At 35.9% G+C, this 13,235-nt stretch overlaps 1 protein-coding gene across 1 annotated transcript in view; it reads left to right on the top strand.

Moving 5' to 3' along the window:
- Positions 1–13,235, top strand: part of AQR (aquarius intron-binding spliceosomal factor) — a 54,586-nt gene that overhangs the window by 25,249 nt on the left and 16,102 nt on the right. Inside the window, exons 20-27 of the mRNA XM_082057776.1 lie at positions 1,341–1,582; positions 3,269–3,415; positions 3,978–4,047; positions 5,910–6,020; positions 7,577–7,686; positions 9,961–10,096; positions 11,797–12,006; positions 12,837–12,974. Coding sequence (XP_081913902.1) covers positions 1,341–1,582; positions 3,269–3,415; positions 3,978–4,047; positions 5,910–6,020; positions 7,577–7,686; positions 9,961–10,096; positions 11,797–12,006; positions 12,837–12,974 — 1,164 coding nt within the window. The remainder of the gene's footprint in view (positions 1–1,340; positions 1,583–3,268; positions 3,416–3,977; positions 4,048–5,909; positions 6,021–7,576; positions 7,687–9,960; positions 10,097–11,796; positions 12,007–12,836; positions 12,975–13,235) is intronic.

Here is a 13,235-nt window from a genome sequence, read left to right as displayed (position 1 = left end):
ACAGAACTGATAGGTAATGTTGTGTGTCTGTGGCAGGTTCATTTTACATTATAAGCACAAGTTCTCTCTGCCAAAGCCCATCCATGTACTGACACTATCGAGGGTTTTTTTTTTTTATTTGCATATGCATGCACTTTCATGTAGTCAGAAGGAAACTGCTGCCATGAATATTTAAGTTTGCTCAGAATTGCTGTTAGATGTGTGTAGCTTTCAAATTTGTATTGTGTACTTGGCAGCTAATTTACTGGCAAATCAAAATTAAAACCATTCTATGTTGGGTTTTTCTTGAGTCTCATACATTCCTTTGTCAATACAAACTAAGATATTTCCAGATTTATCACATCACTACCAGTTTAGACACAAACATTACATGTCATCTGTAAGCCTTTCAAACTTGAGCTGGATAGAAGAAAACAAGCTATTTCTGTGGTTAGTGTTGATAGTGTATTGAGCAGATAGAAGGCAGCTTGAAGTTTTAAGCTGAGCTTGTAGGAGAGAACACTTGTTCAGTCTTAGTAAATTAAGCAGATGTGAAATTGCAAATACAGCACATTTGCTGGAGGTGGCACCACTACATCAGTCAGCAGTGTTAGTTCTTACAAGAAATAAATCTTTCTATATTTACATATATAGATGTTACTTTTGAAAAGCTGAAGCAAAGTTTTTGTGATGTAAACACAGCACATTTGTTGTTAGGGACATGTTTCTTAAACTTTCCTCTGAGAAATTTGTCGTCTTGATTTAGGAACACTACCTGAAGAAGTCATGTTTTCAGATTTATTTGTGCTTTTTTTTAGCACAAATGTCTTATGCTATGCTTAATATACATTTAAGCCAGAAACTCTTGTTTTATATTTGCAACATAAATATAAATATTATTAGTTAATGTGGGATTAGTCCGTCAGTGTATCTTGGGCCTCTGAAGTAGTTGCAGGACCTTCAGGCTTTAGAAGTTAAGTGCTGGACCTATGTGGTCCCACAGGTCACATACTAAAATCTTCATAAGACCAAGAGCAAGAAGAAATTTACTACATGCATTGGGAGAGGAGGTTTCTGGAGTCGTTTGTAGGCGTCAGGTAAGTTTCTTTGAGCCATCCTCTTTATTATAAAATGAAGCTGAGCTAAGAGTATGCTTTGTGTCACAGTGATATTCGATAATGCCAGCTGTATTATCTCACGCAGGTTCACTTCTTCCCACAACAAGATATTTGCCTTTCCAGACCTTCCTGTACAAGGACTGACATCTTAGAAGAGTCTCGATTAGTCTTGAGCATGTCACATTTTCTTGGTAAAAAGTCAATCTCTCCAATCATATTTTTCCTTTTTTTCTTATTTTGCAGGCTGTTCTGGAGACTATTAGGAACTTGATGAACACAGATTGTGTGGTTCCTGACTGGCTGCATGACATCATTCTTGGATATGGAGACCCAAGTAGTGCACATTATTCAAAAATGCCAAATCAGATTGCAACTCTGGATTTTAATGACACTTTCCTGTCCATTGATCACTTAAAAGCTAGCTTTCCTGGATACCATATTAAAGTGACTGTTGACAATCCACTTCTGCAAATACCCCCCTTCAGGTGACCTCAAAATTTCAAGTATTCCTGGTCTGGTATTCTTGCTTATCTGTGTTGTCAGGTGGAGTTGGGTTCAGTAGTTGAAGGCATGTGCTCTTTCTTTTAAGAAAAGATGTTAATATGTTCATATTAAGATTTAGGTAGTTATACAACGGACTTGACTGTACTACAGTTAGGCTCAGGAGCAGCTTCTGTTCTATTCTGTACAAAAATGCATCAGAGCATTGCTTGTAGATCAACCTGTTGAATAGAGGGGAAAGCAACAGTATGAGTTAGAATCAAGACACGTAGTATTAACTTCTGTATTATAATATCTAGCCTCCTCAAGTTCAGTTTGAAGGTTTTTATTAATAATTACATAGTTTCCTTATATGTCTTATTAAGCTAAGAACAGCAATTTCAACATCAGTTAAAATTTGAGCTTTTGAATGCACCATGCAATCAAAATAAAGAATTAAGTCTAAAATCCCATATTGCTTATTTTATTTTAGAAACTTGTTTCTGAAATAGTATGCCTACCTTTGTGACCACTAAATGAGATTTACACGTGTTTTTTCAGTGGTGCTGTTGTCTAGCATTTTTAGAATTGACAGTTCTGTCCCTCCTGATGAACCTCCTTGGACTTCGGCATCTGAGTTTCAGGGTGCATAGTGCTGGAGAATAGTTCATTTAGATGTACTGAAGAAACGATGTTTCTTTCCGCTTACAAGTTAATGAGAATTGAAATGTTTCCTTTTGAAGGGGAATATGTTTGACTGGGAAAGGAGGAGACTTACCCTCTGTACCAGTCAGCTCTGAGCCTGACTAAATTGAATCTTGAAGAGCAGGGAAGTAATCTGCCATGCTCTTTTTTTTTTTTTGAAACACTGAATGCAGAATATGTGTGGAGAAGGCACTAACACTGTATAATGATAAAAAAAATAGTCCAAAGGTATCAAGACCAGATCCCACGCACAGAGTCCCTTGATAAACCAGTGTTCATTTTCAGTTCATAGATTAAAATACAGATATTCCTCTTTATGAAGATCTATTGCTCTTCCTACTTCTGCATTTGCCATGTAAAGAGGCTAAGAGATTATTGCTGTTAAAGATGTCTGTATTGTTGTCTCAAGATAATTGAATAGCCATTGGAATTCCTTCACCATGGTTTCTTTCTGAATTGAAGTAGAGAAGCATGCTAACATATGACACAAAGGGCTATACAAAAATTGAAATGGGAAGATAAAAGGCTTCATGTGTTGGAGCAGTTCAGAACGTTGATATATCTTGTGTAGAAGAAAAAAAGTGCATCAGTTCTAGAATAAAATGAAGTTATTGCTGCTGAACAGACAATGCCGGTGGCTTTCTTATTATAACTTTCCTCCTGTCCCTTCCATTTTCATTTATGAGCTTTTTGCCTTCAGTGTTTTTCCAGCTGGCTTTCAGGACTGCTTCTGGCTTTTCAAGCTATGTAAAGAGCGCTTTCGACATACTTTTTGTCAAACATGCTTTCTTAAAATCAACTTTGTCAATTTATTTGTTGCTCCTTTTCCTTATTGTCATTAATACTTCATTGCTTGCAATTCTTGTTTCTATATTGTGTGGAAGTTTCTCTTTATGGTAACAAAAAAAACCTTCTGTATAAACTTTTAAGACAGTCTGGTGCCATAGTGAATGTGTTGAAGTATAGTCTTAAATTATGTGTTACAGGATAACTTTCCCAATAAAAGGAGGTAAAGGAAAGAAAAGAAAAGAAGAGGATGAGAATGGAGAAAAACCTGAAGAAGCTAAAACTCTGATTGTAGAGCCTCATGTCATTCCGAACAGGGGACCATATCCATATAATCAGCCAAAACGGTAATAAATGGCTGAGAATTTATTTAAAATGGTAACAAATGCATAGCAGTTCATTTTCAGAAACACTTAAAAATAGTATCATTGATTATAAACAAAATATCATTTTGCTTTCATTACCAAAAGAGGATTGAGTATGAGACTGTTTTGTTTTACAGTTAAATCAAACTATTTTATTATCCCCTTTCTATTAAAAAATTCCCTTGAAGAACAATGAAAAATACTTTTAGTATTGTGTCAAGACTTTGAATATTAGGAGGATCATACCTGAATAATTTTACAGCGTTCTCAGAAAAGAATAACTAAATACAAACAGTCTTTTAGATGGGATGATTTTGTTGTCATGTGAACATGATATACTGTCTTGTTTAGAAATTGCAAGATTGTCATGTCTATAAAGATGACGGTTTTAATGTTGATTTAGTTTATATAAAAGTTTGCAGGCATGTAGTTCTGGAGAAACATGTAGCCAATTAATTTAAAGCAAACTTGTGAAAACAATTGCTTTTATCAAAACTGTTGGCAAAATCTATCAATTCTCTGATCTTGTTTTGCTTTGTTACAGCAATACTGTTCCGTTTACCCATACTCAGATTGAAGCCATACGTGCAGGAATGCAACCTGGACTAACTATGGTAAGAATATTTTTAAGGATTTTATACTCTTATTTATTTGATTCTGGATTTATTCAGTGAAATACCAGTAATGCCCATTTCTGTAGCCTTGTTGAGGTCACTTCTATTAATAGTTAAGTATGAAAAACTAACATACAAAAGTTCAACGTCCTTCCATCTTCAAAAAATCCTACAGAAACACGTTTGATCTCTGTGAAACTGTCTTGTTTCAGTGGCTGAAGACTTTCCACAACAACTGAATGTACTTTTTCAGTGGCTGAATAGCTCATTTTAAACTGTAAAGCTGTTGACGTGCCTGTCACTGTTGACTGTTTTAAATTACTTGCATCATTTTTAGTTTGATCTAACTCCATTAAAGGAAGTCATTGAATTGTCTTCAGGGAGCTTTTTTTCTGCTGTCTTGTGAAATGTAATGTGCAACCCTTTATATCCTACTAACTTTCAGAACTAAGAAGTTACAAACCAATACAAAGCTGTAGATTTGTTATGAAAATAAATTTTGCTCAGTGAATTTCTGCAAAGTTCTTCAAGGTTTGCTGCTCTCACACTTCAACTACGTGTCTCTCAATGAAGTACAGTCTGTACTGGGCATGACTAAGTGGAATATTTGACTTTTTTCTGATAATTTTAAGTTCTTCTTGGTTTATATAGGCAACAATATTAATTTTTAGGTTTTTGTACTGGTACTGTTTTGTACTGTACTCTTTCTCCTCTCCTTCCTCCTTGTGTTTTACCAGTCATTATACACTCTCTAGCTGGCACACAGAAGATGCAAGGCAAAGGAAAAAATAAATTTCAGTAGAATTGGATGCCTTTTGTCCCTGCCTAAGTGTGCTTAAATTAGTAGTATTGTAAATGTACATAAAAGTTACCTGAGTTCTTGGCAGTGTTTTTGAGTATGGTATATTTTGTAGTAGGCTGCAGCAGAACTTTCTTCATTTTGATAGAATATCAACTTTAAGATATATTTAGAAATTAAAGTTCTTTTTTTGAATGTTGTGAAAATGCCACAGTGATAGATGCTTTGAATTTGACTATTAAACAATGTTGGAAGGGTTTTTTTGGAATGACTTAAACTGCTGGGTTTTACACAATCAGAGTGTTTGCCTACAAATACCCACAGCAGTGTACAGGAGTATTGTTTTGTATCAGTGGTGTTGTCAATGGGTAAGAAGATTGTGAAATTAAAATGTCGATATATGTGTTTAATGAATGTTGAACTGTTAATGAACTTCAGTTGCAAGTGTGTTTTTGTTTCTGAGCATGTATTTCTGATTTTTTTTTTTTTTTTTTAACTACATCACCCACTTTTTGCAGGGAGAGAAGGTAGACTGAGAAAACAATTGCATGATATAGGCCTGTGTTTTATTTCCTGTCATGTCATGTAATTCTGTCTAATATTTTTAAGCAATACAATCTTAATTGCTTTTGAATGCAGTGATCAATGAGATTCTTTAAGTGATTTCGTAGCAATTTTCTGTGGAGATACATAAGGAACCTGCTATTCTTTGCTTCTTAATGCTGAACAAATTACTTTGAGGTGCTTTATAATACTTGGATACCTTTAAAATGTCTCAGGTCTCATTTTTTGAATGTTGTTGGTATAATTTAGCCTATAAAAACAATGTCAGTGTTACTTCTATAGCATCAGTTGTAGATTTTTGAGTAAATAAAAATAATGGATCTTTTTGGTTTTTATTACTTATTTTATATTATTTTTCAGTTGTGTGTTTTGATTTTTTTTTTACCATTTCACCTATGTTTAGCTTGTCCTGAGGCTATATTTCTGTATTGTGCAATATTCTGACGAATTGTTTGTTGATTTTTGTTTGTTTTAAATTTGTTTGTTTGTTTGTTTTTAGGTAGTAGGTCCACCTGGTACTGGAAAAACTGATGTAGCAGTCCAGATAATATCCAATCTTTATCATAATTTCCCAGAACAACGAACTCTTATAGTTACCCACTCTAATCAGGTAAAGTGTCAGTCCTGTATGAAATTTTCCTGTAATTAAAATAAAGAACAGCAGGTCTCGTGGTTAGCAGGTTTGGGACTGCAGTTGTCTCTTAACACTGAAAATTTGAGTGGCTTGTGTGCAGTTTTGCCAGTTTCATAGTCTGAAATTAAGTTTTTGAATTTCAGGTTTGTAGTTCTGAGCTATTTATCAGAAGTTTTCAATCTGTTTAACTGGTTGCGGGTAGAAATTAGGAAGTATTTTGAAAAAGTATTTGCACAGTTCTTACAGTTGCACGCTCACTGCATGTGTATCAGATTTTTGCTAATTAGCTTTAACTGACACTAATTGCTTTGTGCTTCCAAGGGAGGGCCTCTTCAGCTGAATGATTGCTTCTCATTCATAAGAAATAGAGCCTATCTGCTAATTCTCAAGCATATATAAAATAAGAGTAATAATGATAAAAGTCTTAAAGATTCTTACTCTAAATCTTCATCTGGTTTGGAAGGATGTATTTCAAAACCAGCGTTGTCTGTTTCCTGATCTCCCTAATTAGTCTGCCCTATCTAAGTTACGAGCTATTTTTACTGAACATACTACTTTGAAAACATTCATCTTTTTCCATCAAAGCAAGGTCAGGCACTTACGCTGTTGATCAAAAAATGATGGATGGTGCTTCATTTTGGTGAGGAGTTATGACCTGGAATAATATAGGCCAGTCTACGGTGGGTTGTGGGAGAGTAACAGATAGTGAGGTTGAGAGAAAGGGCTGAGAGCATCTCCATTGCAGAGTAAAGAAAGGAAATAATTTGAGGCAGGTAGGAGACTCTTCTTACCAGACAGGACTTATATGAGAACATGAACTTGAAATTGTACTTCAAGAACTAAAGTATATCTCAGCAAGGATTGTTCCCTAAGCCTTGACACTATAGTTCAACATGTTTACATGTCTTCCAGCTGACCTGAAGTACAAGTGGAGCTTGCTCATGTTTATTCTTCGTTTCATAACTTGATGGTCCAGTGCTTACAAACTTGCTCCTTTGAAATATGCTGAATAGAACAGTTGATATGAAGCTATTAGAGAAATGAAAAGTTTAAGACAAGAGATCTAGCTCACCTTGAAGTTTAGTTCAGCAAAATGTATTTATCCTTAGGGAACAGAGTCAGAGCACCTGCTGGTCAGTACCAGATCATATTCTTTTAATGTACAGTAAAAGTTCCATGGTTTAAAGTCATTTAACAAAGTCAGTGTTTGCAAAGTGTTCTTCTTGAGACAGTTTTATAAACTGACAGCTTTATCAACTGAATTAAGTGATAGAATCAAATTTTTAAATTTTAAAATCAGATTTAATTATTGTATGAAGTATGCAAATACAAGAGTTTTAGTAGGCTAATTTACCTATTGTCAAGATTAAGAGCTCTAGTTTCAGTATGAACTTAATGTTTGCTTTGGCTTCCATTTATACCGAAACAAGCATAATTTCCTAGCTGGCCTACCAGTAATTCTTCAGGTTTTGCCTGCAAGAGCCTCTGAACTTCTAAAAACTACTTTTTCTTCTGTTCTTGTCAATCTTTAGGCCTTGAACCAGCTGTTTGAAAAAATCATGGCTCTAGACATTGATGAGCGCCACCTCCTGCGTCTGGGTCATGGAGAAGAGGAATTAGAGACAGAGAAAGATTTCAGCAGGTGAGAAGGGAGGTGCTAATGATAAACTCACTTGCATAAACATCATAGCTTGTTCAGAAACTCAAGTGCTTGAATAAAAGTATTTCATTATAGTCTCAGCCCGTATACATGTTATAGAATTGATCTGGTTTATGAGAGAAAGTGGAATCATAAAGGCAGGTTTTTACAGTTACAAATTTTTTGTGCAAATGTGATACCACTTCTACTGACTGCTTTTCATTCTTCAAAATATTGCTTAACTACAAAGTTACATATTTCATTGGTAAATAACACATTATGAGGAATACATGCGTAAGGAAAGCTATCAACTCTGTATCAGTACAAAGACTTAAGAACATGTTCTTGTAAATATTGGTACGTTTGTTATGTGTTAGTCCAATTGACGTCAGTAGGATTATACACATTTGTAAATATAAGCGGGGGCATAAGGGTCATGCACTGGAAATAACTGAACTGTCCGGGACTATTATAGCAATACTTTGACTTTAAAAGATGTAGTTAAAAATTACATATAGTCACTAGAAGCTACCCACATATGCTAGTTGAGCTTCATTTAGAAAAAGTAATACTTCGTGGGTTTTTAAAAATTATTTCTATAATAATTTGATTGCCAAAATTATAGTGAAATGATACCATGACAGATGTCTATTTAGTATTATCAGTGGTTTAGTATATTCCTTGAACAGTAGTGCTCATCATTAAAAGGAGTTTTATTTGAGACACTTTACATTTTCTATTTTATTCTTTTCCAGGATAAGTCTAGACCTATGGGACATTATTGCAACTCTATGGGTTTTGGCAGTTTGGGATGGGGAATAAGGGTTGAGGAATATATTTGAAGGTGGGCTGCACTATGAGAAGTTTATCTCCCATATACCTTTTGTTTGTTTTTTAGATTGCTTCTGAGTGTGTGGTTTTTCCATGTCAGTCTGCTTTAGAGGACACAACACTGCAAGATTAGTATTCCTTTTTTGCTCCCTCTGCAAATATAAGATATAAGAACAAGGTGGAGAGGAGCAGATTTAACTTGGACTGTCACTTAAACACAAAGGAAATCACAGCTTAAGAAAATCTTTGTAGCAGTGAATGAATACATAAAAGAGGACACTTTATTTGAATTGTGAGAAATAAGAGGACATTGGAAGTGTGAAGAAAAACAAACCACTGGTTGCAGTCACTTATGATGGATTAGTTTTGTTGGAGAAGAAAAAAAAAACATTTAGTATTCCTAGGATCTTAATTTTTATAGTTCCTGAGGATCTTGTTTTTTTCCAGTTGTGAACAATATCGTATTCAGTTGTGTCTTAGTAAATTTAGATCTCCAGCTTTAACTACTCTCACACTTCTAAATAAAACAATAGAACCCATTGTGATTACCAGGGATTGTGACAGGTTTTTTTCTGTGCAGAAAGGATATTTTATGAACAGTAGTTTAATAAGAACTTAAAAGTTAGCCTTTATTCACATTTGAGCTTTTAACTGCATATGCACTTTTAAACAAAGGTGACCCATTCCTCTCACTTGTTTAATTCCCCCCATTTATACCACCTTTAGTTAGTTTTCTTTTTTTAGAAAATGTGATTCATTGATTTTTGTTGTTGTTCTTGTGCTGCTTCTGGGAGGGGGGAGAGTGCATGGAATAAGGAAATGCATTCATAAAGGAAAAAAATGGGCTTGAATTGTATAAGAGGAGGAAGAATGGAAGGAGTAGGTTACAAACTAGTCATAAAAGTTATTCAACATGCAGCTGTGAGTACAGGACCTTCTGTGTTTGGATGCAGACCTGTCTGTTACGGTGGGCTAAGCTTTATTTCAAGACATTTTGTACATTGCTGAAGGAAGTCAGCCTTATCATACTGAAACTTTGGATATAGATTCTATTTATGATGATCCATAGGCTCGTATAACTTGCTTCTGATTGTGTAACATGCAGTGTACCGTGATTTCTAAACAGTCCATCGGAAGTAGTACTTTTCTGCTTTACAGGTATATCATGGGAATGTTTTACTAACACTTATCAAGATCTTGTTGAAGTGACAGGATAAAAGGATCTTTTTCTGCAGTAGTGGCTCTTGCATGGCTTTCAAAATTATTAGGGTTCACCTGATAGAAGTAGTTGGCAAGTAGCAAATTCTTGGGGTTTGGAACCAGGTGGTAGTTGTGGATTGTTTTTAGGAGGAGTATTGGGGTTTTTTTGTGACGTCTCATTGTGATACTTAGGTAAAACAGTTTCGAATTAAATACAAATTATGTTATATTTAATCCATTTTGTAGATATGGAAGAGTTAATTATGTGCTGGCTCGAAGACTTGAACTTCTACGAGAAGTTGGGCGACTACAGGAGAGCCTTGGAGTCCCAGGCGATGTTTCTTACACTTGTGAAACAGCTGGCCACTTCTTCTTGTACCAAGTAAGGACTGAAATACTACTACAGAGACTGTATGACCTCAATATGTTATGAAACACTTTGTGAAAATTGGAGTGAATTTTTCAGAATAGAGTCTAAAAACCCCATATTTTCTCTGGTGGTTCAAAATACAATAACCACTAAAGCTATATTTGTAACATTACTTGTGCTGCTATTGTTTTAAGTCCTGCCTGATGACTTGCCAATTGAAAGACTAGCATTTCTGCCCTTCATGACTGCTGGCAAAGATTCTATCCTTCAGATAGGAAGATCTGGGGGCTATTTTACATTTTGGACAAGCATTAGAGCAACTACTTGATGGTCCTGCTAGAAAGCTTTTATGGTGTTAAATGACTGTGAAATTGGATGTATAGTATACAAAACAGTGATTTTCTGTATATTCTGTATCCCTCATTTCCCTTCCATGTATTTATCAGTGACGTGGTCTACATCGGTGATTAGTGTGGCTTAAGCAGACTTGTGGAGTGGTACTTAGGACCAAACATGCATATTATGTATGTTTTTACAGAAGTTAACTCCAGGCTGGCTGTAGTGTAAGCCTAAACATTAAATGGAAAACAGGTGTTGGGGAGTGCTAGGAGCACTGCTAGAGCTCATCTTCTGGATCAGTTTCGTCCTAAAGGAATCCCACTTTGAATTTAAACCAAAGTACTATAAGTGGAAATGATAAAGTGATTTGCTTCTGTATTGGGTTTATGTGGCGAGCTTTAGGTAGCAGGGGGCTGCAGGGGTGACCTCTGAGAGGAGGCCAGGGGCTGCCCCGTGCTGGACACAGCGAGCTCCAGCAGACCCAGCACTGACCAAAGCTGAGCCCATCAGTGACACTGGTGGCACATCTGTGAAAACATCTTTGAGAAAACACTGTGCAGCATCTGGGGGCAGAGAGGGGAATGTAGGAAACAACCAAGGTCAGAAGGAGGAGGGTCAGGAGGTGTGCCAGGCACCGAAGCAGAGATTCAGCCATAGCTCGTGGAGATGACCATGGTGAAGCAGGTTATCCCCTGCAGACCACTGAGAACCATGTTAGACCAGATGTCCACACTGCAGTCCATCGAGGACCCCATGCCAGAGCAGGTGGATGTGGCCCTGAAGGAAGCTGCAGCCTGTGGAAAGCCCATACTGGAGCAGGGGAGAAGTGTGAGGAGGAAGGGGTGGCAGAGATGTGGTGGGATGAATGCGGATGACAAGTCCTGTTCCTTCTGCACTGCGCAGGTTGGGGAGGAGGTAGAAGAGTTGGGAATGTAGGAGTGAAATTGAACCTAGGAAGTAGGGAGGAGTTTGAGAAGGAAGGTGGTGTTTTGTTTTTTTTCCCTTTGTTTCTCACCATTGTACTCTATTTTTAATCTGCAGTAAATGAATTCAATTTTTGCCAAGTCAGTTCTGTTTTTTCTGTGATGGTACTTGCTAAGTGATCTCAGACCAGAAGCTTTTCCATCTTTTTTTCTCCCCCTGTCCTGTTGAGGAAGAAAGTGAGAGATGCTGGGTAGGAGTCTGGTGGCCAGCCAAGGTCAACCCACCACAGCTTCAAAAATGTCATCCTGATACAAAGTCAAATGCTAATTTGTTATACCTTGCTTTTGTGATAATTTAGAATCTTTTTTTAAATACTGTACATGCAAGACTACACCTTGCCAAGGACTTTGATATAAACACATTAAGTATGACACTTGTGTTTACCATAGGTAATGTCTCGTTGGGAGGAGTATATCAGCAAAGTGAAGGTTAAAGGTGGAAAATTGCCAGATGTTACAGATGTCTCCAGTTTCTTTCCTTTTCACCAATATTTTGCAAATGCTCCTCAACCAGTTTTTAAAGGCAAATCCTATGAAGAAGATATGGAAATTGCTGAAGGGTGTTTCAGACATATTAAGAAAATATTTACTCAGCTTGAGGTAAGACATGTAACTATTAAAGGTAAGTGGATTTGTCTTCACAGTTCCAAAATTCTCTTTTGCCCTACATCCTAAAAGCAGTATATACACTTTGAGGCAGCTTCATCAGCTTGCAAGGCATTTGGGTGAGAATTTCTACCTTAGAGTAACAGAGGCACGTTTCACAACAGGGACAAGGGTCTAATCTGTTTTATTTTGATCTTAGTGAGGAGTCATTCTGCATGTTCCATTTTCACTGATTAGGTCACTGGGGTTGGTGTGCCTGTCACTGCTCCTCTGATCCTCACAGGATCTTTTTATTTACAGTGATTTGTGTTTAATCAGATAACCTAGAAGTAACTTAAACAGATTATCTTGTATTTTTCCTAGAATTGCTTGAGAGGCTTTTAAAAGTTAGGGTAAATGTGATCTGTGTATCACTTGGTCATATTAACTGTGTTGGTCTTCCTGATACTGAATTCAATGTGAGGTTATGATACATTAAAGTAGGAAACAAGAAAATATACTAAAACAAAATTTGGGAGGATTCTGAGAGGGTTCCTCAGAATCAATTGAATAATTGTCTGCAAATTTATATATGAACACAGTGAACACAGGTTGCAGAATTATTTGATGTGTTTATAATTGTTTTTTGAAATAACGTTGTTTCAAGGTTTAGCGTAAAAAAAAAAAAAAAAAAAAATTCAGATGGGATTGTTAACAGTAGATACCTCAACTTTCTTGCCTAATAATACTAAGAAGTTGGCCAGATAGTTTGAGTTATATTTTATAAGCATTATATTTTTTTTTTTTGTATTCTGAATTTCAATATGTGATTTTCTTCTCCGTAGGAATTCAGAGCATTTGAACTTCTCCGCAGTGGCCTGGATAGGTCCAAATACTTGTTGGTGAAAGAAGCAAAAATCATTGCCATGACTTGTACTCATGCTGCTTTGAAACGACATGACCTGGTTGAATTAGGTTTCAAAGTAATAATTATACGACTGTTACTACACTAATTGTTTTTTGGGTTTGTCCGCCTCTCCTTGTATAAACCTTTTTATCTGTCCTAAATCTAGGCGAATAGATGGAGCTGACTTTTTTTTTGAACAGTATGTTTCAATTTGTAATTTTATTAAAGAAAAATTTAACTTCTGTAAGTAAAAGATGAGATCACTTTTTAATATATACAAAAATGCTTAATAGTGCATATCTATAAAAGAAAAGTTAGTTTTGCAGTATCAGATAAA

Source organism: Streptopelia decaocto (assembly GCF_964273445.1).
Source record: "Streptopelia decaocto genome assembly, chromosome: 7".
In the NCBI taxonomy this organism is placed as follows: Eukaryota; Metazoa; Chordata; class Aves; order Columbiformes; family Columbidae; genus Streptopelia; species Streptopelia decaocto.
This window is presented reverse-complemented; position numbering and strand designations above follow the sequence as displayed.